The 25795-nt window shown below is 45.2% G+C and overlaps 3 protein-coding genes across 10 annotated transcripts; 2 read left to right on the top strand and 1 right to left on the bottom strand.

Moving 5' to 3' along the window:
- Positions 1 to 1956: 1956 nt before the first annotated feature.
- LOC109765200 (protein MEI2-like 2) lies at positions 1957 to 7661 on the top strand. The gene is made up of 13 exons (XM_020323993.4): positions 1957 to 2238; positions 2764 to 2819; positions 2922 to 3113; positions 3346 to 3815; positions 4069 to 4227; positions 4314 to 4430; positions 4547 to 4698; positions 4866 to 4960; positions 5061 to 5976; positions 6062 to 6146; positions 6241 to 6309; positions 6458 to 6637; positions 7057 to 7661. Exons 2-13 carry the CDS (start codon positions 2786 to 2788, stop codon positions 7198 to 7200), a joined length of 2613 nt encoding a protein of 870 aa, XP_020179582.1. The 5' UTR covers positions 1957 to 2238; positions 2764 to 2785; the 3' UTR covers positions 7201 to 7661.
- A 299-nt stretch (positions 7662 to 7960) lies between these two features.
- On the bottom strand, positions 7961 to 13213 carry LOC109765192 (signal peptide peptidase-like 2). Of its 2 annotated transcripts, XM_020323977.3 has the most exons (14): positions 12908 to 13213; positions 12270 to 12428; positions 12061 to 12172; positions 11819 to 11938; positions 11121 to 11278; positions 10583 to 10759; positions 10407 to 10441; positions 10153 to 10309; positions 9965 to 10018; positions 9788 to 9880; positions 9081 to 9220; positions 8610 to 8680; positions 8418 to 8501; positions 7961 to 8317 (listed from the first exon to the last, which is right to left on the bottom strand). In XM_020323977.3, the coding sequence occupies exons 1-14, from the start codon at positions 13061 to 13063 to the stop codon at positions 8226 to 8228; spliced, it is 1608 nt and encodes a 535-aa protein (XP_020179566.1). In that variant the 5' UTR covers positions 13064 to 13213; the 3' UTR covers positions 7961 to 8225. The 2 variants fall into 2 exon arrangements, with proteins under 2 accessions (XP_020179566.1, XP_073360935.1); XM_073504834.1 differs by having other exon boundaries at positions 9788 to 10018.
- A 2776-nt stretch (positions 13214 to 15989) lies between these two features.
- Positions 15990 to 24308, top strand: LOC109765169 (probable inactive DNA (cytosine-5)-methyltransferase DRM3). Of its 7 annotated transcripts, none has more exons than XR_002233347.4 (12): positions 15990 to 16127; positions 16982 to 17013; positions 17140 to 17256; positions 17350 to 17440; positions 17517 to 17581; positions 18164 to 18263; positions 19626 to 19702; positions 19810 to 19909; positions 20072 to 20148; positions 21553 to 22841; positions 23538 to 23853; positions 23968 to 24308. XR_002233347.4 is itself a non-coding variant. In XM_020323962.3 (10 exons), exons 2-10 carry the CDS (start codon positions 17011 to 17013, stop codon positions 22789 to 22791), a joined length of 1869 nt encoding a protein of 622 aa, XP_020179551.1. In that variant the 5' UTR covers positions 15997 to 16127; positions 16982 to 17010; the 3' UTR covers positions 22792 to 23092. The 7 variants fall into 7 exon arrangements, 1 of the variants encoding a protein (XP_020179551.1); XR_002233349.4 differs by having other exon boundaries at positions 15997 to 16127; positions 23716 to 23853; XR_002233348.4 differs by having other exon boundaries at positions 15997 to 16127; positions 23713 to 23853.
- Positions 24309 to 25795: the final 1487 nt, after the last annotated feature.

Raw genomic sequence — 25795 nt, 5'->3', positions numbered from 1 at the left:
AATATTGGGCGGGCACAAACATACATCGATCAAAGGAGGAGGAAGGGAATCGGCCAAGAAAGAATAACTCCAAATGTACGAATTTTCCATTGCTATAAAGCAGGAGGACAGCTTTTTCTTCTTTTCTTTTCAACGAAAGGAAATGCTGCAAATGAAAAAGTGATGCAAAAAATAGTCTTGGTGATATGTACGTGGAGAGAGAAACAGAAAATGACACTAGCTTCAAGGATGAGAGCGAGAGACGGGTAAGGGCAACTCTAACGGGCCGACCCAAACGGACACACAATAGGTTCCTTTCTTTTCGCTCGTTTGGGTGGCCATGCGGACATCGAAAGTCCGCTTGTGCCCGCCGACCCGCCAGTGCAACCAACGCTCGATTAGGTTGGAATGGCTGGCACGGGAACCCTTTATGGGTCCGAATGTCAGCCATTCAGCGGGTGCATGTCCGACAAGGGCGCTGGGATGGCCACCTCCTAGTACTTCTCGCACGTCGCCATTGGAACGTACATGAGGTCGCGCACGGGGCGGCATCACGGTGAAGGGTATCGCGCGGTAGCGTCCCGAGGAGGAGCCGACCTTGTGGTCATGGTTCCCGAGCGTCCATGTCCACGACATTCCGGCGGTGGACGATGGACTAGGGTTTTGACTGGTTGGCGGCAGGGCGGCAGAGTGGGAGGGGAATGAGGCACCGTGGCGGAGAGAGCCGCTCCTCCTTGACGCACATTGGCGGCGGTGAGAGACGCTCTTCCTTCACGCGGCGTCCGATTTGGACGTTGCGGTTGCGCGGAGGGGATGCCGGCTCCGCCTTCACGGGGAAGGAGTATCCCGGTGGCGGAGTCGGGCCGTTGAGGTGGAGAACAGAGCGACAGAGCATCCGCTCCATTGGCTCCTCGTACTCCGCGTCGGTGGCAGCTTACACTTGGCCCGCCACCGCCTGGTGCGCACTGCTACGGCGGCGGCTCCTCCTCCTCATAGCCGTAGGAGATGGCGATCTCCGCCTTTGTCAAGGAGCCTCCCGCCGACGAGGACGACGGCCCCGGACTTCGAGGGTGACGTCGACAGGATCTGCCCGGGCATGTCCCAGAACTGCAGCCTGTCGGCACCGACGCCCAGGACTTGCCCATCGCCGAAGTTATGGAGGGAGATGGGAGTAGGAGGAGGAGGATTGATTGCGGTGTGGATGGCGCCGGAGCGCGCCTTACATAGCCGCGGCCAGGCCATGCGAAGGGGCGGTCTTATCATGGCATTAATGCCGGCCGCTGCATGCTCTGCGCCGGTAAGGGATGCGGTGAGGTAAGCGGCGCGTGCATCGGAAGAAAAACGCGGGGGGGGGGGGGGGGGGGGGGGGCGGCGGAAGGAAAACGCGGGAGGACCGGATCGGTGGTTTTGGGTGGGGCAAGGTGGTCAGAAGCGGGCATGGCAGCGGTCCGGATTCGTACAAAGCATATCATGTTTGTCTTCGGTTTATGAGAGCACGTCCAGTCTATTATGTGGACCGATACAGAACACTGTTGGATTGCTTTCACTGTGCGGACGAATGGTGGAGATGGCAAGAAGACGAATAATGAAGCGGGCGGACGCGAGGCGACGTTCCAATCCAGCCTACTACGAATGCAGCAGCCACGAGCCCGACAGGGCGGGCCCACAGCCCGAGCATCGTCCTCGTGGGCCCACCTCCCGACTTTTGTGGGCCTCCCGTGAGCCTCTTGGCCACTAGCTAATCAGAGGTCCACCACTGACGCGTGGGCTCCCAGGTGTGCTTGGGCCCACCTGCCATTGTCAGTTGACAAGAGAGGATGCAGTGGAAGACGGATGGCCTCAATCATCATACCCGTCCCTTTCGATCCCACTACTACTACTTCCCATATTAAAAATTCTTTTTTTAATTTTCAATTTTTAATTTTGTGTGGATAATCATTACTAATATTTTTTTCTCGGCGTCCACTACCAATTGCGTCTGCTTGCTTGGGCCAGTAAAAAACCCATTTTTATTTCTCTCTTGATGATTCACTAGTGGACGGAGTATAAAAAACAAGAGAGAGAGAAAAGATTTCGCCTTTCTCTCTCTCTCTTTCTTTCCCCTCCCACACCTCCCCTCATCGCGCGAACCAACGCAGCGCAGCACGGGCGGGCGGGCGGAGACCAAGGCGACGAGGGGACAAGGGATTTCCCCGGCCGCCGCCGATTCAGTCCAGCAGCTAGGGTTCCTTCCCCGCCGCCGGAGGCGCCAGGCGCTAGGTCAGTCGGGTTCTTTCTTGGCCCCCAATTCTTCCTGGGTGGGCGGGTTCTTGATGGGTTTATTACTAATCGAATTTGCGCCGCCTGATCCTTCTCCGGTTACTTAGGGCTTGTTAATCTTCCCTGATTTGATTGGCTTTCTTACTTCCCTGATTTAATCTCGCCATGAATGGACGAATTCGAGCTCTCTTACTTGGCAATAAGGTCGTCTCTCTCCTTCCCAATCTACTACTCGTACTTGGGCTGGATCGTTGATTGATTAGATTAGATTAGATTAGATTAGATTGGTTGTTGATTGATTGATCGTGGGTGGCCCCTGTTGCCGCCGGTATTTTCGTTTTAGGGGGTCAAAGTTCGTTGCTTCCTCCCTTCTTTGTTTCCTCTTGTGCTTATCCAGTTCCGAAATACTCTTTGACCCGGTTGGTTGTGCACATCCCCACCAATCCTTCCTAAGTCATCCGCGTTTTCCTTACCCATTGACAAAGCTACTAGTAGATGCTCAAATTAGCTCCATTTGCCTCGCAGGTGCCCCTCCCCGAATGCAGTGATGGACCGATCGCCGGCACCTCTCAGCCCACCAGGTCTCTGCTCCCTCCTCTATCTATGTCAATGTCTGCCCTGCCTCTGCTCTGTTTCCTGCTTCACTATCTCTGAATGCCCATGCTTTTTTGCTTTTGTCACAGGTTTCGCTGTGCCGCTCGCCGTCAAGAAGCGGCAGCAGGCGGCGCCAGGCTACAGCAGCAGCAGCAGCCCGTGGGGAGTCCCTCCGGCGCCGCCCCTCACCAACAACAACAACCCCAACCCGCCCAATGGCCTCAGAGCAGGCGACACCAGCATCTTCTCCACCTCGCTGCCCGTACTGCCGCACGAAAAATGTACGCCCGCCCGCCCGCCAATAATTGTCCCCCTCTTCTCAAGGAAGGATTGCCAATGATTGCCTATTTTTGTTTAGCAAGTCTTACTGTGTTGTCTATGTCAGAGTTACCAGTTGGCATTGTTCAACTGGATGTATGGAAATAGGGAACACCAGTTTTTGCTCTTAACTTGTCTCAGCATTACTGTGCCAGAACAAGTTTGGCAAAATCAAAAATTTTCTTTTTCTTCCAGTGAACTTCCCTGACTCTGCACATGGCACCCCTTCGATGGACGATGCGTCAGCGAAGCTTAAAGATTTTGATGATGATCCTCAGGGGAACGACTACCCGTTTGACTTTGATCTCCGGCAGATCGACGACCTGCTGCCCGATGAAGATGAGCTTTTCGCTGGGATCACGAATGAGATGGAGCCATCTTCGCAGGCGAATCCTGCAGAGGAACTGGAGGAGTTTGATGTGTTTGGCAGCGGAGGGGGAATGGAGCTGGACTCAGACCCTCTGGACAGCATCACAGCTGGTTTGGGGAATGCAAGTATAAGTGATGGGATCAGGGCCAATGGAGTAAACAACAATTTTGGCCTGTCAAACAGTCCTGGAGCTGTGGCTGGGGAGCATCCGTTGGGGGAGCATCCTTCCAGGACATTGTTTGTGAGGAACATTAACAGTAACGTTGAGGACTCTGAACTGCGCTCTCTCTTTGAGGTATGAACTGCAGTGGTTAACAGATTTATCCACTTCTAATGAATTGCATTTCCAGTCCAATTTGCTAGTTTTACATAGCAGCAGTAGGTGTATCATTCAGTATCTGAACATCTTCTGTATATAGGATATTTATGATCTTGACACCTTCATCTTCTGTGTTGACTAATCATAACCACTGCTTGTTCTTATCTGTATCCGTTTGATGTCGAATCTCAGTTGGTCTTGACAGTGACGTTATTGTCATTCCTTTCAGCAATTTGGGGATATCCGGACCCTTTACACTGCAACGAAGCACAGGGGCTTTGTGATGATATCTTATTTTGATATCCGGGCTGCACGTGGTGCGATGCGTTCATTGCAGAATAAGCCTCTGAGGAGGAGGAAGCTTGACATACATTTTTCTATCCCAAAGGTTTGTTATGTTTCTCTTCTGCACCCATCTGAAGCCCTTGCCCACAAAAGCACTCCTTGAAATTGAATACCTTGTTGATTTTGCAGGAGAATCCGTCTGACAAAGATTTAAACCAGGGGACTCTTGTTATCTTTAACTTGGATCCATCAGTTTCTAATGAAGAAGTTCGCCAGATTTTCGGAACTTATGGGGAAGTAAAGGAGGTTAGGATGCTACTCCCAAATTTTGTTCCCACTAACTTAAGGTTTCTACTTGGAAAATGCAGCTTCATACATCTTTCTTGTGGTATTCATTCAAGCTGTTTGATTTCTGTTTGCAGATAAGAGAGACGCCTAACAAAAAGCACCACAAGTTTATTGAGTTCTACGATGTTAGGGCGGCAGAAGCTGCTCTTCGGTCACTGAATAAGAGCGAGATCGCTGGAAAACGCATCAAGTTGGAGCCAAGTCGTCCTGGTGGAACACGCAGAAGGTATGAATATTCCAAGAGTTACTATATTGTTTAAGCAGTAGATATGCCTGTTTGCTCCTCTATAGATGCTCCTTGAATTTTGGACAACACAATTTTTCAGTTATCTGTCTTTGATGACTTTTACCAGTCTGATCTGACTCTTCTTCTATTTTCTTCTTCTGATTTAGCTTGGTGCAACACCTTGGTCATGAACTAGAAGATGAAACCAGAGGTTATAGGCATTCTCCTCACGTTGGATCGCCTATGGCTAACTCTCCCCCAGGTACTTTTACTGGATCAGTTTTAAGTCATTTTATCCTCACTTTATCTAATTTTCTTCCAAACACCTGTTCACAACTAAGAAATGCATCATCTCTTGTCAGGGGCGTGGGCTCAATATGGTAGTCCAACCGACAACAATTTGCTGCATGCATTCAGCAATTCACCTACTGGAAACGGAATGAGCCCTATCGGAATGTCCCCTTCAATGATGTCAAATGCTCTGAAGATTGCACCAATTGGGAAGGACAACAACTGGTCTAAATACGATCAAGTATTCTCAAACAGCAACCAGTCCCTTGGCGCAGCGTTTCAGCATTCACAGTCATACCAAGATCGCAGAAGTGAGCATATGAGCTCGAGTCCTGGGACTTTAACAGGGCCCGAGTTTCTGTGGGGCAGCCCAAAGCCTTATCCAGAGCATTCCCAATCCTCATCAATGTGGCGTCCACCACCAGTTGGTCATGCAATGTCATCCAGTAGCCGCCCTCAGGGTCAGGGCTTCCTGTATGGTAGTCGCCAGGCTTCATTGTTCGGATCTTTGGATCAAAACCGTCATCATGTTGGGTCTGCCCCTTCTGGCGCTCCATTTGAGAGCCACTTTGGATTTTTGCCTGAATCGCCCGAGACGTCGTTTATGAATCAAGTTAGGTTTGCGAATATGGGGAACATTGGCGGTGCTAACCGAAACGGGGGAAGCCTCATGCTGAACATGGCTTCTCGTGCTTCCCTGAATCCTGTTTCTGCTCTAAGTGGAAGCCTGACAGATAATAACTCTACTAACTTCAGACCAATACCATCGCCAAGACTTGGGCAACCACCATTCTTTGGGAACACCACATATCAAGGGCCTGGTTATTATGGACTTGACAGCTCCTCCATTGAGCGTGGTCGCAACCGCCGAGTTGACAGCAGCGCGTTCCAGGCAGATAGCAAGAAGCAGTATCAGCTTGATTTGGACAAGATCCGTAAAGGAGAGGATACTCGGACAACATTGATGATTAAAAACATTCCAAACAAGTATGCAGTTTAATGCCATGTTTTCTTGTTTGCTCTTTATATTGCTTGCTAATTGTCCTAACCCAGTTTTTCCTGAATTGGGTAGGTACACATCCAAGATGCTTTTGGCTGCAATCGATGAGCTCCACAAAGGAACATATGACTTCTTCTACCTGCCAATTGATTTCAAGGTAGTGTATTTTATATTGCTTCATCTTGTTGTTTTTCAGCGACTTATTCACATATCCAGTACTGTAATAATTGTTTCTTCATTTCCCCCTGCAGAACAAATGCAATGTCGGTTATGCGTTCATCAACATGATATCCCCTGTGCACATTGTATCTTTCTACCAGGTGTGTTTTCTTTGTTGGTCCTTTACATGTTCCATTGTTCTCTTATCAATCCATGTCTAGCTGAATTTCACAGCAGCCTATGCTCGCTGGTTGAATTAATCTCAACAGCTTGAAATATGACCTTTTGGATGCCTACCTTTAATTACAGGCTTTCAATGGGAAGAAGTGGGAGAAATTTAACAGCGAGAAAGTAGCATCATTGGCGTATGGTAGGATCCAGGGAAGGAATGCACTAATCTCACATTTCCAGAATTCAAGTTTGATGAACGAGGACAAGAGATGCCGCCCCATTCTTTTTCATTCCAACGGGCCAGAGACTGGAAATCAGGTAATAAATTGCTGCATTCTATGCTGAAAGTGAAAGGGCATCTGTTTTATGAACTTGTATTGCACAAAACATGTCCTTCTCTGGCACTAAATCATGTTACTCCCTCTGATCCATATTAGTTATCACTGAAATGGATGTATCTAGACGTATTTCAGTGCTAGATACATCCGTTTGAATGACAATTAATATGGATCAGAGGGAGTATATAACTGTTGCAAGATAATTGAAACTCAGCATCTTATTTTGACACGTGAAGCATGACAGAGTATGATAATGCTCTTGAAGTATTAGTTATAATTCTTCAAAAGTGAAGTGTAATACCCAGGGACACGATTTACTACCAGTGTTTTATTTATGCATTTTTTTTGAGAAATATTGACCCTGAATGCAAGTGGTCTAATACCATGAATGAAACTCAGGAACCATTTCCCAATGGGATATGCATCCACATGCCTCTGGATGGTGGGGCAGGCTCCAGCAAGGAGCCCCTCGGCTTTGAAGAGGACGACAATCCCAGCGAGATCAAGATATCCGGGGAGAAATCCATGGCGGGGAGTTTGTAGATTATATAACCAACAAAGAGGCTTGGAGTCGCCGCCACGGAGTCTAACTGTCTTGTGACAAAAGGCGGTGTCCACCCCAAACTGTATAAAAGTGAGGAAGATTGGTTTAGTAGTGCAGGAATTATGGCGTGGCGTTGCATGGCGCATCTACCGGTTTTTGTCGCAGCGGATGTCGCCCCCCTGAAGCAGCGGCTTTGAATCGCAGTCGGGAGTTTGCTAGGTCCCCCCCTCTTTTGACCCCCCGAACTCTGTACAGATAGATGTGGGGAGTTGATGATGACTGGATGATGATGCTTTTGGTTTGGTTTTCTGTAAAGAACACCAATTGTACAGTCGGATGGATACTTGTGCTAGTTCTGCATGCTTTTATTTTCTGTATGGTTGAAACTCAACTCAAGACAGGTCTAATCGGGTGATGCCAGTGTGGAAATATGAATCCCTGCATTGTGCATTGTGAGTCATTCCTGTGTCCATTTTATTATTATGCAGAACTTATTTCTTTCTTTTATGATGATTCATCTTCATCCAGAATTTTTACAATGCTCATATATCTACCTGATCCTACTAGCAATGGAATGATTAAATGATGGCCTTGCCTTCGTCTTGGAAGTTCACTGAGTTGTGGACAATGAACTAGTTAGATGTTCTTGGCAAAGCATCACTTTCAGTTTTTTGTTTGCAAGCAGACACATATTTGAAATTGCAATGTCCTGAAACTTTAGGGTTTGAGTGATTGTTCCACTCCCATAGGTGATCATGGTTTTGTTAAGAATAGAATACCATTAGCTCAGCCTTATGTAATATATATGTAATCTCTGTTGTGGATACAAAGTTAACTCCCGCATCGAACCTCAACTCACACGTTTCAAGGCCGACGAAGTACACCTATATCAAACACAAATCTGGCTACAGCTAAGTTTACATTTCCTCGAAGCCGCACAGTTCTCACGGATTAGATCCATTAACTGATTAGATCGAAGGATGTCAACGGTTTCCAAGTACAAATAATCCTGTCAGGTTACATTTCAGACTTCGCCGACTGAATTTTCTGGTCTTCTTCCGTAGTTCCACAAGTGAGGCAGTTCGCCTCTTATCCAACCAAGCACCACAATAACCCCTGGTATGACAATGTATGATACGGGCATCAGTCGCGCTGATCGAGGGAAGGGAGTAAGTAGATAAGATTAGGCACCAAAAGGAACAATTTGTATGCTTACCTAACGTGCAAGGAACTAGGTACAGCAGCGCGGGCTGACCATGTCCATCCATCAGGAAAAGCGCAAGATAGGTAAGGAAAAGGCCTGCAAGGGGAAAATGAAAATGAAAATGAAAATGTGAGCTCTGCACAGGAGGTACTGCTTGCTACAAACAATGAACTGTGTGCAGAACAAGATGAGTCAAGAACTTACCGACAGCATATCCCACGGTCAGCCACAGAAAATATCCATTCAAGATACCCTTTTTGCCTGCCCTGTCAAATCTGCATCGTATAGCAAAGTGATGATGTATGATTAACAAATGGCGTAAACCTCTCATACAAACAGAGTTCTTAGTGTGCTACGAAACGTCAAGGGCCCAAGCATTCACTATATGAAGATGTCCAAGATAAGCAAGAAGAATTGATCTATTATCTCCCAAATATTCTCAATCTCAACCTAGCAAGAAGAATCGATCTATTATCTCCCAAATGTCCACCACCTCAACCTATCTTCCAGCATGGTAGTTAGTTATCCCGAATGAAGGTTCACAACAAAAAGTGTGCCTCTTAAGGCCTTCATCACGATTAGCAAGAATGGTACCAGACTACCAGATAGTATTTAAGTATGTTTCTTCAATGTATACCCATTAGTGAACTAACGGAGTAACATCGCATAGAGTACCTGTAGCTGAATGCAACGAGCAATCCAGGGAAAATAATATCACCAAAGCCTATCATGTCATAGCCACCCCATGGATCAAAGAAACGAGGTATTCTTAGGAGCATCGGAATTGCTTCCCCTGAGCTGTCACCACTAGCAACCTGAAGGTTTTAATAAAATGAAAATCTCAATCACAAGTCACAGCACATAATAGAATAGATAGCCTACTAAACATGAGCGCTTGCAGGATAATGTATTTGTTTAACGTCAAATTATAAACCACAAAAAAGAGCATGTTCTAAACATTTCACTACAGTTTCAAGTCTGAAAGTTGCTGCCAAAATATATCAAATTTATATGGGTCATGAAAGCACCAAATTAGATCATAACACTGAATATTCTAACAATCCACTCAGTTTCAAGATAGGCTACTGATTATTCTCTTATATTCTGAAGGTATTTAAGCAAGTAACCCTTGTGGATTCTGTCCTGTCCTTCTCTCAATTTTACAACCTACCAAATCCTTGCCCCCTCAAAGTATACCTTTCTTAAATGGCTTCATCATGTGGTTGCAAGACTATTCCATTTTTGTTTATCTTTTTGATGAGGAGAAACAAGCCCAATCCATTGATTTAACTAGAAAATCTACTGTCTAAATTAACCTGTAAAACTAGAGCGTAACAGGTAATAACTCTAGATGTAAATGTAAAGGTCAAGAATGCACTTACTGCAATCATAACACTCTCATGGAATATAAGAGGCGAAATGAAGACCCAGAAGATGTCATACACAAATGCAGCACTAAGAAGAGCTGATGCAACCTGCAAAGATACAGCCTTAGATACTTCTGATACACGCAGGAGTCGTAAAACTGTTAGGACTACTGCAAATAGACATGCCAATACCCTGATATTAGGTAAGCGCGCCATCTGAAGCACAGTTATCATCAGGCAGATACCCTGTGACAAATACAGACTGCATGGTTAAAGTATAGACTAAATACTGAAGGTCATAAAAAACCCTCTTACAAGGATTAAAATCAAGATTAAAAACATAGCAAGCGAACGTAAGAATCATCATCAATTCAACTTACAAGGATGTCTTGGCCTATCCAAGCAAACGAAGAATGCCGATATACAGCCCATAGAATGGCAAAGACCGTACAGAATGGTACTATTCCAACAGACAAGGCCAAGACCTCCCCGTAGAAGGGCAATTGTACAGTATTATTTCCCCAATCCTTATTAATCCTGTAAACAAGGCGCACACGAGACAGAGAATATGAGGAGATAAATAAAGTAAAGAGTGTTGAAAAAATTGCTCAATGTAAACTATTTCATGCATTACCTAGAGATAATTGTCACCAAGCAAACATGCATTCCCTGCAACACACAAAACAGAAACAAACTCACAGCCGAATACCAAAATACAAAAAACTAACCAAGCACCGAGAGAAGTATTTGTACAAATAGACAGGCCTTGTGATCAAACGAGCACAAGGTAGAGAATACACGGGGAAATACCTCAATACCACCAATGCAGAACAATACAATCAGTAGCCAGGCGACCCAAGACGACATGAAGTAGAACAGGAGGAGAAGGAAAACTGAAGCTACTATGACAAAAACACCAGCTCCCTTTGCTGTGATTTCAAGGATTTCTTTATCTTGTGTGTTGTTTGTTCCAGAATTAGGTCCTGGCTGTTTAGTATGAAATGAAGAAACTCATTAGCAAAACACTTAACCAGGAGATAACCTGAAAATTACTACTCATTAGCTAGAAACAAACACAGTAAAATGCAAATTATTTTTTATTTTAATAATCATTCATAAGTAGCAATCGTGTCTCGCAACATTATTATTTTTTTGCAACTCAGGGAGGAAAAAAAACTGTAGACAACATATAATCAAACAAAAATCATGTATTCTGTATTGCAGTCTTATTAATGTCTCATCATTCATCAGTCATCCCTGTTCTGAGTCGAGATTTACTGATTGGTACACATGAAAAGCCAAATTGCATGAACTGCCATTAAGTCTGGACAGGGAGAAAAGTCAGGACCTGCCGTGTCAGCTGATTATAATGCTCATCAATCTGTTCGCATGCAACGAATTCACTCCAGAGTGAGGCGCATACTATAGTTCCTACAGCCATTAACCACAAGAAGCATGCTGAAAGGTCCACAACTGGTCGATTTGGCGAATATAACTGCATCTCCACTACAACAAAAGAACATTGACTTATTAGCAATGCATAGTCTGGTGTATCAAAAATTAACTCGTAAGATATGTGACTTAGATCAGTCATTCAAGATAACACTATTTATGCATGGCACATGAGTACAGACGTGATTATTAAGTAACCGACTTGTGTTAAAAAATGTAGAAGCTATGTGATCAAAGAGCCAAAGACGGCCCTTCGGTAAGAATTTTGATTATATCCATTCCAATTTAGCATGGATTCACAAGCACATAGATGCACCCACAGCTCCGGGACCTCTATCATTACTAGAGGAACAAACAAGAGAATGGCTGTAGAACTGTTTGTAACAACGATTTATTAGACAGAATGGAGTCAAACTAATGGAATATCGTCCGCGAAACGATCTGGCAAAATATTAGAACAATAAGCAGAAATAAGAGAGTAGAGATGTTTAACTACCCAAAATCTACCACTGGAGCAAAATACAAGAAATAGAGAATATTACGAAGTTCAACAGCTAACAATAGTAAGGAGAATTAAGAAGAATATGTAGTTACCCCTTGCTCCATGATCCAATAAGTCCTTGAGATTCTTGCCTGCTGAATGTGGTACCATTACGACGGGGATTGTCACATTAAGTGAGGTATCATTGTCACCGCAAACCATCTTGTAAAGTTCTGCAAACACAGAGTTGACCAAACGGATTACTGCCTGCAAGAGAACCATGCATATGCCTACCAGAAAAATATTGAACAGGGCAGAGATAATAATATATTTCAGGCAGTCCTGATGATAATACCTTCATCGTCATTTATAATAACCAAACCAGCTGCGCCAGCAGCCTGCGCAAACTCGGCCTTGGCGGTGAAAGGACACCCTCCGCGTGCCACTAAGGCGATAGAATTCGTTAACTGCAGCAGCAAGGATTAATTAGGTTAGATTATACTAGAAAAGTTCTTCTGAAAACAACTTGGTAGTAACCAAGTTATGTCGGAGTCGAAACCGAACCTTTGAGGTCGAATTGGAGCACAAGTCTGGAGGACTGGTGAGGGCAGCAAATGTTCTGTGAGCCTCGTTGATAGTTCTTGGCAAGGGGGATCCGAACCTCGCGCTCAGTCCGACAACAGTTGTGCCTTGGGTTCCATTCACCCAGTTCTTCACCTTGACCTGGAGAAAAAGAAAAAACTGGAAGCATGAGAAAGAATGGGGGGCTAAACTAGGTATAGGTGCGGCAGTAACTTGCTTTCATTTAAGATTTGGACCCGAAAATGCATACAAAGTGTAACAACCGAGACATTATCTTTGGAGTCGCTGCTCCTGATATGAGGATAGTATTACAGCTGGAAATTGGGATTGATTTGCTGGTTGCTGTTATGGAAGAAGAGTTGTCTGCTGCCAGGTTCACTTCACAGTAGGGTGGGTTCAGAAAGTCAGGCTGGGCATCAATCAATCAAGCAAGCAGAGTTCATCTTATCTACTACTGTAGCAGGGAGGGACGGGTTGCGTCTACTCTATGTCGAAAGAAAGAAAGATTCCACATTTGACATCGGAAAAATCTGAGTCGAACCCAATCCACGAATCGCGAGCGGAGGGGCGACGAGATCTGATGGGGAGTACTGTAGAATGGATGGGGATTGGGTCTTTACCAGCTGGAACTTGTTGTTGCAGCCGGGGGAGGCGTCGTGGCCGCGGTCGTCGCTGGAGGCGTCGTCCGCCGCCGCGGGTCCGGCGAGGAGGAGCAGCAGCAGGGCGGCGGCGGCGAGCGCGGGCAGGAGGGGCTCGCGGCGGCGGTGGATCGCCATGGGCCTTCCCGGCACAGCTGGGGAGGCCACTTTGATTCGGACGGAAGGAAGGAAGAAAAAAAGAAAGGAATTTTGGCTTGGATTCGACAAGAGATGGGATCAAACTCCGACCAGTCGTCCATGGAGCATTTCCTATGTTTACGCTTTCTCGGCCTGAAAACATGTTTGCTTGCCCTTACGTTTTTTCTCGCACATTTTTCCCACGGCACCAGGGCATCGGCTCCGACCAAAAGAGCTGCCCATCCACCGCCGGTGCCTAGCGATGTACTCTCTTCATAAAGAAATAATATAAGAGCGTTTACATCTTTACAGAGAAAGTAATGCTCAGGTGGTGGCACGTCTTTGTTGTCGGCTCCCTTCTTTCGCTCCACACTGTCGCCATGGCCCCTGTCGGGTGGGGGGCGAGAGCTCGCCCCTTGACGGGTGTCACGAATGTCACGGGATATGAACTTATAATGTCTTGGTGTAGGTGGTGCTCTTCCTATATATTTAATTAGTGTAGGGTCTAAGGCAAAAAAAATGATTTGATAAAGCCCTCCTTTTACCACACAATAATAAACAGTGTGGACATGGTTACTTTGTGTCGAGTGTTATTTATTGCTCTCTCGCTTCCTTCCAGTTGTTTCAGTTGGAATGGAGAACAGACATCCTTCCACCTTTTGGCTGCCTGATTCGGTCTCTGTGAAGGAAGAGTGTGTCCTTGACTGATGAAGGTTGGTACTAAAGATCGTATAGCGGGAGAAAAGCAAGTGCAAGGGCTACCCCGCGTGGATTGATGTTAGTTGAACCAATGGCGGTGAATTGCGTGAAGCAATAGATCCGGTTGACAACCATAAAACCAGGGCAAGGTAGATCCTGATCCATATTTATATCCCTCAACTACTAGTGCAAGATCCTTTAAAAAGAAAGCTTGTTTTATGTGCATAAAATTGAAGGAAAACCCCCTCTACTGTGTATTGTTTCCTATTAATACGTGGGAATGGTTACGTACAATGGTGGTGGCATGAGGTAAAATAACTGGCTACATCTGCAAGCATTCCTTCTCTAAAACTAAGTCTAACCTTTGGTATGATCAAGGAAAAGTGTTCCTTGAAAAAGTGGAAGGATACCAAGGCTCCTTAGCTTTCAAATGATTTTCTTTCCATGCTTTCAAGTGCTCCAACAACGAACCATCATCAACTCAGGGGTTTGGTTGAGATCGGGATGAAGTCAATTGCAAAAAGTATTTATTAACATTTATACCATTCGACATAGTTTATTTTATCTTGCTCCTAGTTGTAGAATACCATGAACAAAAGGTTTAATGCATAGCTGACCTACTCCATTTCCAAAGCACGAAAACATCATTCAATTCAATAGAACTCCAAGGAAAGTGATATTCCACCAACTAGCCTTCCATATGCTTTATCCCGTGCGCAACCGACTCGTAATGTAACTACCACTAGCTAATTGTCCGTGCGTTGCAACATGGGTATACATATTCAACACTAATCATGTCTTTACACCCACCATATTCTAGATTTTGGTATGATTTAATTCGATTTGAGTATGGGTAGAGGAAGGCAACGAAAGTTTTGATTTGGTATAGGTTTTGGTAAGATCTGATCTGATTTGATTTGATTTGATTATGAGTATGAGAATGCAAGTGAAGTCTTGGTTTAGTTGAGGTTTGGTCAGACATGTCTTGATTTGACCGAGCTAATGCAGTACATGTTTTTGGTAAAGTTTGATATTGACTTAATGCATGACATGGTCTCCACTAGGACAAGGAAAGGAGATTACCGATTTGGTTTAGATTGTTCCAAAGCAAGAAGGACATGGAGAGGAAAAGCAAATGCAGGAGGGCATGGAGAGGAAAAGCAAATATAGGAGGGGCGGAGGGAGGAAACTTGGAGGCAAGGAAGTGAACGTGCAAACTCCTTTCTAATACTAGTTAATGAGCACGTGCAATGCACGTTGATATTAGGGAGAAAATTAACTGCACGTTGATATTATGTAGGATATCAGTTACGTGTTAATTATAAGATTAATATAGGTGTTGGTATTTGGTATGCTATCAATTGCATGCTCAACATGTTGAGAGCTCACCATTGGAGCAATCTAGGTCGTTGGATTGACATGGTTTGATGGCTGAGATTATTTGGATCTGCCCCTTTGGGTCTTTTTATATTGGTATAGATGATTTGGACGTTCTGGGTCGATCGATGCCTAGAGTTGTAGAGACACTCTTGCGAGGACATCCATAGACAAATAAAGGTGATAGTTGTCAATGGTGTGAGGTCACCGACGACCTGGCACGACACGAATGTTCTCTCTACAAGTGTAGAATGAGCAAGAGATACATATCCAAGACTTGTGAGAATGTACTTGGCCAGTCTTTAAGTGCCATCATTCACTGGGTTAGTTTCTCATCTCCTCCATGGTTCTTATTTTGCGCCATTTACCAATTTATATATCACTAGCATTTTGCTTTGGTATTACGAGTCGCACAAGATATGACACAATTTCTGAAAATGAGGAGATAGTAAGTGGAGTTTGCAGAAAACTTGCTTGGGTTATGGCACACCAAGAGGAGTAACACCACCATGAACAAGGTGAATAGTGGGTGGGCTTGAAGGCAAGAAGGAGTGAGATGAGGCAGATGGAACAAGCATCACCGACTATAGTATGGGCTCGCACAAGCGACATTGTAGACGATCGTCGTAGTAGGCAGCGGCCGGAGCGCGTCCCTCTTTTGTTCCGATCGCGGTTATCCACCACTCACTCCCTTCGCCGCGATTGCGTCGGTTCGTCTCCCCCTCTAGAGCACTCAAATAAAAATTCAAGGATGAAAAGGGGTAAAAGGAAAAAAAATAAAAGAGGACGAAATGGGCCTCCACAGCATAGTTTTAGAGTTCAAAGACCGATTTGCACATCCAAGGTAATAAGACAGCCGGCGGCTGTGCATTCTGGTCTTGTACCCAGAGCCTCTGGACAAACAAACAGAAAAAGGGGAAGGCTTTTCCTCGCCGGGGCCGGCGCCGCCGCCGCCGTCTAAAGCTCTAAACCCTCTCCGCGGCGGCAGGTAATGCTATCTTCTCCTCGCCCTCGCCCTCGCCCTCGCTCTCTTCCTCCCCTCCCTCTCTCGTAGGCAGGCGCAAGGTTCTTCCCCGCTTCGACCGCCGGCGAGGCCGCCGCGAGCCGTCGTCTCCTCCGTCTGCCGCCCTAGCGGCCGGAGGAGAGGGGGATCTCCGGCTCGCCGCAGGCATTGTAGGTAGGTAGGTTTCGCGATGGGATTCTCTGGGCGCCGCGACGGCGGTGGAGGCGGCGCCGCGTCGTGGTGTGCCCGCCTCGGCCCTGTTTCCCAATCCGGCTAAGCTTCCGGTGGCGGAGCCGGGGCCGTCGTGCCCTCGCTGGTCAGGTTTGACCGACGATATGTAGCGGCGGCGGCGGCGTCGCCTCTGGTCCAGTGGTCCGCCTCCGTCCCCTCCGGCATAGAAGGATGGCCTGAAATCAGTGCCATTTACAATTTGTTTTGGGGGATTGGATGTTGCTGAAGCGAGCTGGGACCTCTGATGGCGAGCCAAGATGACAATGCTCTGGCAGATGTTGGTTCTCACTTGTGTTGGGGAAAGAGATGGAGATGCAGCAATGCAGGAATGAGCAGGCAGAGGCCTGTTGGTGCTATGGGTTATGTAGCAGGCAGATGTTGCTGGGAATCTCTGTTGGTTCTCACTTGTGTTGATGCATGTTTGTTCATTTGCCGAGACGCTTCTCTTTCGTGAATCCCGCGAGTTTCTCAACTGGGGGGATGTTCCTCTTGGTTTTATGGAGGACTCTGTTCTGTTATGGCCCCCAACTTATATATGTTCCGTTATTATCTCTCACTCTCATTGCATTGCATCTGTATTAATGTCGTCGTTACCGTTTCTTTCTCAGGACCAAGTTTCAAGGCACACTTGATCGAGATGGTAGTAGCTGCCGACATTGTCTATTCTCACTCGAGGAGTTCCCTTTTCACTGACGTGTTCTCAGTCACTTCCCTTTTCTCGCCAACGATGCTCTTAAAAGATACCAAATTCACTTTGATGTTATAGGCCTCGCAGAACACCGGGTCTGGATCGGCATCTTCTTTGGGCAGTCTATTTGATTCTGATGATGAAGAAAACAGTGCCCCGTCTGTGCTCTCGATAGAAGCTAACCCTGATACCGAGGTGATATATATCCTCGTACCCGCTGTTGTTGTCGTATGTTATTCATTTTGAGTTTGTTTGTCCAAATCTTCTGAATGTTCCTAACTTCGGCAGGAGCTAGATTCTTCCTCAAAAAAGAGGTCTTATTTACTGAGCAAGATGAGCTTCTCGAAGCAACATGTCGATTTGGCAGTCAGTGAGTTAGGTATGTGATTCTGCATCGACATGTAAAAGTAGTAACCATGTGCTTTCTGCTCAACATATGTTTAATTTCTTTTCAGGTGAGGGAGCATCAATTGATCAGCTTGTGAACTGGATTGTGACTGCCCAAGAAGCTACAACTGAGGTTTCTTTTTCCAGACCCCTTCTGTTTTTCTTTAGTAGCTGTTGTTTCCACCTCTGAATCTCGATCTCGTGGTGCCATGAGCTAGACTTAGAGCCAGCGCATTCACTCACACTTGTCTTGGGTGTTCCAGTCTCTGTAATTCTGAACATGAATCACAAGAACAGTCTTAGAAAAATCATAAAACTGCTAAAAATAAACAGAAATGACAAGTACTAGTCAAACATATCTGCTGGATGTGCTTGTGGGTTCAAAGTTTCTGCTGGTTCCATCCTTCGTTCTTACACTGCAATTTGTGCTAAAAATAAACAGAAATGGAAAGTACTATTCAGACCTACCAGAGAGCTGATCCGGTTGAAATACCGATCAATGATCAAGCTCTCAACAGAATAGTTCTCCAGGCATGTTGTTGATGGGCGATAACTGTAGTATGAACTTCAGGCAGGATTGCTAAATTTATCATGATTGTTGCTCATGTTTACATTTTTTTAAACTTTTAACACCTAGTATATGTTAGACTAAGTCATATGCAATTGTGAGCAACTTCAGGCCTGATACTTCTGTTTTAAAATGACACTTTTTCAGGGAAATGCTGAATTTCTGCCTGCGCAAATGGATAAACCGCATTCTTTGCTCCAGATGGGGTTTACTCAACAAGAAGTCTCAATTGCTATTGAAGCTTTCGGTAGGTGCTTCTAAAATCTCCAATATTGTTAGCTTCTGTTACTTATTTACTAGATACTCCGTCCGTTCCATAATACAAGATGAAATCTTCCAGATGATATTCTCACCGCACAACAGCAAATTTGCCATAACCAACCTGCAGTAGAGTAGCACACCAGTAAGAGATATAAAGTTGAACATGCTTTTTGTACCATGGAGCACAGCATATTCAGCATGATGTTTAAGAAATTTTCGCTCAAAGATCGGATCATTCCTAACGCGCCACAATGCCTGCCAAATCGCCCATACCCCAAGCCAGATGCAATCCATACTCCCATTTCAGCCATGAAACAAAGTCCTGGGTGGTCAGAAACTCCTTACCAAAAGACCAAACAAACAGAACAGTAGGACATTGGAAGAGAAGATGGTCAATGGATTCAGGGGCCAAAGAGAGAGGGCAGCAGCCATCTGTCAGCCCATGACGATGACGGATCTGCTTTTTAGTGTGAATCCTCTCATGCAACACTTGCCAAGCAAAAACTCTGATCTTCGGAGGAACCTTCAGTCTCCACACATCTTGTTCAAAAAAGGTGTCAGTACTCTCTGGTGAGAAAGCCATCCGTACATAGACTTGGCACTGTATTTTTTGCCAGCACTGAGAGTCCATTCGCTCTGTCTTGAAAATCTTCCCATTGCCAACAACAAACTTAGCTCCCCTAAGAAAGGAGATGTTGATCTTCTGCAGACCATTCTAGAATTCTGATCCCCTAGCGTTATTAGTCATGAAAATAGAGGAACATTCCAGCATACATTTCTTTTTAATGAGATGAAGCCATAGAGTGACTTTGTCCTCATTGAACAATTTCCAAATCCACTTATGTAACAATTTCCAAACCCCAATATCTGTAGGTCTACAGACTGACTCCCTTTTGAGCATGTGGTATTTGGCTTTATTAGATGTCCCCTCCCAGAAAAATCTGTCCCTTACCCTGTCCATCTCATTGTGTACACCTTCAGCCAGCAAATACAAACTCATCTGGTACTAAGGCATATTTGCCAGACATGCATTGGACCATCCTCTTGGTGATTTTCTGAACCAAATGCATAAGCTGAGCATTAACTAATCTGTGTTCATCAGTGAGCATACTCAGATATACCAGAGATAAGGTACCCAGCTTTACAGTTTATCCCCAAAACCAGAACCACACTCTTGTGATAATTAATCATCATGCCTGACTTGCCCTCAAAACAACATAAGAAAATATCAGCACTCTCCATTAAGATGACGGTATCATCTGCGTGTTGTAGCAGACTTGATTCACTTGTTGGTCTGTTTTGGTAATTTCGTACAGATCTTATGTCATTTTTTTTCTGTTCCTTTCAGGTCAAGAAGCCAAAGTTGAGGAGCTCGCTGACGCAATTCTGGCAAGACGCATTGCAAATAACATTGAGCAGAAAGAAGTAACTAAATGCCATTCATTTCTCGCTGCTATAGACTTGCGCGTTGAATTTGTTGTTCTAGAGCATTCCAATATGCACGCTTTAATTTTAAAATGACGATTTTTCAGGAAACTGCTGAATTGCTGCCTGAGGTAATGGATAAACCACTTTCTTTGCTCAAGATGGGTTTCAATAAAGAAGAGGTCTCATCTGTGATTGCTATTTTCGGTAGGTGAACATGGTGTCAGGATTAGAGCTGTAGCCATAATTTTAAATATATCAATCTGTCAATTTTAAGATTACGAGTACATGTTTATTTGCAGTCTACTAGTGTTTGTCTGCTCTGTTGAGTTCAGAAACCTTAAATGTCATGTTTCCTACTCTTTCCAGGTGAGGAAGCAACAGTCGAGGAGTTGGCTGACTCGATATTCGCAAGACGCTTCTCAAATACCACTCAGCAGAAAAAAGTAACTAAATGACATTCATTTTTATTAGACTCGGGCTGTTTGGAGTGGTGACAGTGTAATACACCGGGGGTGGTCCCTCAGCGGGAAGCCTGGCAGCAAGCCTGCGATCTTCGCCGTCACCGGACGAAACCCGTCGCCACTCCCCCCACGGGCTCCCCCGGTGCATGATCGCCTCGGTCGTCATACGTAGAGCACGCGATAGGGCACAAGGCCCCAGAGCCACCCGGACAGGTCACTCTGAACGTAGACACTATCCAGGAACCCACGCATTTGGCGAGCCTAAATACCTTGAAGCGAGACTCATGAAGACAAACCAAAATTTTCGACATTAGGAGCCCGCCTAGGTTCTCATTCCCGGGGACGAAAAAGATTTAACTCTAGACACGCTCGGGGGCTACTGATGGTGTAATACACCGGGGGTGGTCCCTCAGAGGGAGGCCCGGCAGCAGGCTTGCCCTGGGCCCAGGTATTCTGGCAGGGGTCCGGTGACAGGAGGGGGCCTGGAGCCTCGGATAAAGATCAGGAGCCCATCTTGGCATGCAAACCAAGATGGCGGCGGCATGAGATCGGTTAGATCACTTGTAAACCCGTAGCCCTCATCACCTATATAAGGCGAGGCTGCAGGTAGCCATTCCCATCTACAACGTAGACCATACTCTTGGTAGCCATACACATCTCTACTGTAACCTCCTCGCAGAGGTGCTCCATCATTAATACAAATCCAAAGCAGGATGTAGGGTGTTACCTCACCAAGTGGGCTCGAACCTGGGTAATCCCTTATGCGAACTCCCTTCTGGTACTTACAGCCGCGTTCACCACCCGACCGAGGGTACTGATGGTTTCTTGAACCGTCAAGTGGCCTATGTGGAGTTGTGGTTGTGACTTAACTCTCGCATTAGAATTAGAAGCCTATGGTGAGTGACACCAGTATGTAATGCTTGTTGTGTCTTCCCACATCTGTTAGCCCTTTTACATGAGGAAGTGGCAAAATTATAAGTGGGGTGCTATTTACGCATACCATGTCTCCCCGTAGGAGCGAGCTTTCGACGATGCAAAAAATTAATAGAACACTATGCTAGTGTAGAGTACCTTGTTATACTTATAGGATCTCCTGCAGAGTTCAAAAACCATATGTGGACAGATGAGGGCAATGTTAATATCTGTTTGATCTCATATCCATAAAGAAGTTAGATCAACTGTTTACATAAACGATTTCTATTTATGATGTTTCCAGTTGGTTTTCTAGTTTCTTTTGTTTCATGATTATTAAAGTATGTAATCGTTGACTCCAATGCTCATATGGAAAGTGACATCTTTAAATGCTCTCATGGATGTAAAACAATAAAAACTAATTAATAACCCCTCTTGTTTCCAACATGGCATTATATGTTCTCTTTTATGTAGGTGAAGATAGAGTCTGAATTTCCGGACGAGACAGAAACTGAGTATTCAATTTCGAGATTGAGGTTCTATGATGATTATGATGCCAACATCAGGCGTAAAAAGGCCAAGCATGCATTTGGAGATGACAGAAGGGCGTCAAGCAGTCAGAATGTTAATCAATCTAGCCGCACTCCATGGTTAAGTCGTTGTTCTGGGTCAATTGCTAATGGTTCTCTGAACGATGAATGTCTTGAAAGGACGTCAAGCCTTGGTAGAAACATCCGTGTCGACTTTGCCAAGCCTCCTTTCTTCATCTATGCAAGTCTAGTTGACATCAGCAAAGACAGTTGGAATACGTTATCGAGTTTCTTATTCAATGTTCAACCGAAGTATCTAAACAGTCAGTCGTTCTCGGCTCTGACGCGAAGGGAGGGTTACATTCATAACCTTCCAACGGAGGGAAGGCACGTCACGGTTCCAAGGTCACCAATGACGATCAGAGATGCATTACCTTTGACAAGGCAGTTCTGTCCCTCCTGGGACACGAGAAAATGGATTGATGGTGTTGGCTTAGATGTGGCAGGAAATGAACAGATTCGTGACAAGCTGGAGAAGGCAATGAAAGATTCACGAGGAATCCCTTCAGAAGTGAAGCAAGCACAGATTGTCCAGCAATGCAAGACGGCGAATCTTGTCTGGATCGGCCAAGGCAAGTTAGGCCCTCTGCAGCCACACCAGATGGAAATGATACTAGGCTATCCAGCTAACCACACAGATCTGCCGGGCATAGACCCACAAGACAAGGTTGCTTCCATGAGGTTTGCCTTGCAAACTGATACCATAGCATACCTTTTGTCGGTCCTAAAGGACCGGTATCCTGATGGGCTGAGAGTGATCTCTATCTACAGTGGAATCGGGGGTGCAGAAGTCGCTCTACACCGTCTCGGAATTCCGCTGAGGTGCGTGGTGTCCGTAGAGGAGTCTGTGGTGAACCGTAGAGTTCTAAAGATGTGGTGGAGAAAAACCCAGCAGAACGGAAAGCTGAGACAACTGGATAGGATACAGAAGCTAGATACTAAGGAGTTTGAGGCCCTGATGAAAGAGTTTGGTGGTTTTGACCTGATTGTTGGCGGAAATTATGGTCTGTACAGAGGCACAGCGATGACAGTGGGCACGACCATGGGTATGGACACAAATCAGTTCTTTGAGTATGTCCGCATTGTCCAGATGGTGAGAAGAAAAATGCAAGGAATTGCCTGACACACACAGATTTGTCCTCATTCGTTCTCCTCTGGATGTGGATCATCAAGGTTAGCAGTACCTTCACAAGAAGTCTTCTTCTTTGTCTTCCTGTTGCATGTATTGTCCGCAACGAGACCTCATCTTCATGGCCAGTATTGTCTCTGGATAACGAGCTTGTGCGCCATAAAAAGAAAGTTAAATTTGCTTCTCTCTGTTTCTCACAAGTACTTTTCTGTTTTCTGAAGGATTTTTAATTTTGCAATTGGCATGGCCAATGGCTTACATACAGAGTAATTAATTGAGTGGTCCTTGTTGATTAGCATTCCCTGTTTTGCTTCTGTAGCAGCATAGCATGTGGGTGAGCGACCAAACTTATTTGTTTCACCAATTGCATGTGTTGTCTACTGTTTAAGATTTGTGTGTGCATGTGTTGGTTTGGATGTCAATATTTGTCATTTTTGTTTCGACTAAAGAGGCTGTATTTGTTTGCTATGATTAAGTTCAGTTCCAAAGATACATGTGTTACTGTATCTTTGTTTTCTGTGACAGAAACCAACCAACTAAATAATCTGTAATGTGAGCCAGCAACCACTAGCTAGGACCGAATTTGGCTTGTTTCATCAATTGTTTAATTTGCAGTTGGTAGGCTGATGGCTTAGTGTTGCTCTCATACATACAAAGTAATTACTAATTGTGTTGAGTGATACTTGTTGATCCTGTACTCAGTCGATATGTTGCTCGCATTCCCTGTTCTGTTTCTGTAGCAGCATAGCATGTGGGTGAGGCATCCAGCCATCCAAGATCAGAGTACAGAGGCTGTATTTGCTTTCCATGAGATTCAGTTCAGTTCGTCACTGCATCGTTGTTCAGTTCAGTTCAGTTCCTCACTGCATCGTTGTTCAGAAACCAATCAACTAACTAATTTGTAATGTGAGGCAGCAGCCATTTTTTGTTCGAGTACAGAGCACAGATTCAGTTCAGTTCCAAATTAGGAAGCATGTGTTGTTGCATCCTGTAATCATGGGGGAATTCGGTTGTAGAGTGCAGAGAGGAGTCTTCCTAATTCTGACCTAGATGAAGGTACCACACTCCTCGCTCCTGGTCAGATATTGCAGCAGCAGCAGCGTTCCATATATTTTTCAGCCATCTCGATTTTGAGAAACAAAAAATAATATTTTTCTGTCTTCATATCAGGTGAGGTGGAAGCTGTAATGTATCAAGTGATGAGTTTCTTGCGCTCCTCGAGATTTTGACTGAAGACGAGTCTAGTTGCCGGCAAAGACAAAAACCCTATTGAAAGTCCAGCGAATGATTTTCGATCATGTTGTCGAGATTTGGCTGATATTGTTTACGGTGGTTTGTAGCACCGTTGGATAAAACTTGAGGCTGCTAAAAATGGTGCCATGTTGTTTAGGTTAGCTACACACTTCTGTGACTGTTACCATTCATAAATCAGTTTCATAATTAACTGATGGTAGAAATTAAAACCAGGTAGGTGGCACTCTTTCCTGTGTATGTATGTATCGAGTTTTTTCTTTCTGGCCATATTGTTGAGCTTCTGAGCTATGGCAAATCTGATCAAGCAACGACACTTTGGTTATCGTCCTTCGTCTTTGTGCTTGTCGTCGCTTGATTGGATTTGCCATAGCTCAGAAACCGAATAGTCCTCCCACCATCGGTGTGTAGGGGGCAGTATGTGGCTGTTCTTCTCGGGCCTCGCCGGCATGGCTTGGTGATCCACCGAGTTCGAAGATGGTGGCGCACCATTAGCCATGGAACCTGTGCATCTTTGTTCATGGCCGTCTGGAAAGGGGGGATCCAGGTAAGGCGTCGATGGTGGCTTGGAGTGAAAACACCAACCCATGAGACCAGCAATGCATCTCTTCTTCATGGAGAAGGACATAGCTAGACCATGGTGATGGTGCTGTCGGTTCAAGGCACCGTCGACGTCTCATCTTCAGGTCAGTTTATGTCTGTCTGCATAGTCTGTTGCGGCATGGATCCGCCTCGGGTGGTATCAATTTATAGTCTCAGGACGTCTACTTGGCGCCGACATTCACCTGCAATTGGCAGTTTTTGATTGGCATTTACGTACAAACCACCGCCTGTGGAGCACTCTAGATCCGTGTAATGTGTGTACGTGTACATGTACCTAGTGCTAGCGTACAAGCAATGGAAGTGCCAACTAGTGCTTGTAGTGTTGATCAAATCATCATCACATGGATAGTTAAAGCATGACTCATCTTTTTGTACTTCTTCTCAACAGATTCAAGCTTTCCAGTTGCACCCCGGCTTTAAGAAAGCTCCAGTATCAACTTTTTACCAGAATTTGGACCTATTTATTTTCGAACAAGTTGTTCGAAAAGAATAATTGAACCATTTTTAGAAAACTTTTAAGCATATCTATATAAAACCCGATGGTTCACAATGAAAATTTTAACTCTATTTGACTTCCTATAAACAAAAGCCAAACATGATGGCGCCAGATTTCTATAACAATAAGTGAACGAGCGAAACCTCAGTGCCATCATGTGTGGCGGCTACAAGGAGGATTATGTTCGGCTAATTTTACAGAAGTTACCCACTTCCCAAAATTGTAGCAAAAGGTAGTCAAATTGTAAGGAAGGACATCACAGCTCTGAGGATGATGAACATAGCTAGTCATGGATATTGCACCTTTCCCCTCTCAGAAGGCGAATAGGGCACAACCTTCCTCCCGTCAATCTCTGCCAGCGAGCCTGTGGATTTTCCTCCCTTCCTGGTACCTCGACTTTACATACTTTAGGGTTTTAGTCCTCATAGGAGTGGCGCTTCTTCTTCGAGTTAGTCTTCCAGGCTTCGATCCTCCTCAAGTTCATCCATTGGGATGGATTAGACAGACCTCCGTGTGTTACAACGATTTCGAGCGGTGTTGCGACAATGATCACCAAGTGCTCCTTTGATGATAACAACTAGTGTTGCGACGACTGTGACCCAATACTAGCTACTGTGACCAAATACTAGCTACGACGACCATTGTGGG

Source organism: Aegilops tauschii, chromosome 7 (assembly GCF_002575655.3).
Source record: "Aegilops tauschii subsp. strangulata cultivar AL8/78 chromosome 7, Aet v6.0, whole genome shotgun sequence".
Taxonomy (NCBI): domain Eukaryota; kingdom Viridiplantae; phylum Streptophyta; class Magnoliopsida; order Poales; family Poaceae; genus Aegilops; species Aegilops tauschii.
The sequence above is the reverse complement of the archived record's forward strand: the minus strand, read 5'-3'. Positions and strand labels throughout refer to the sequence as shown.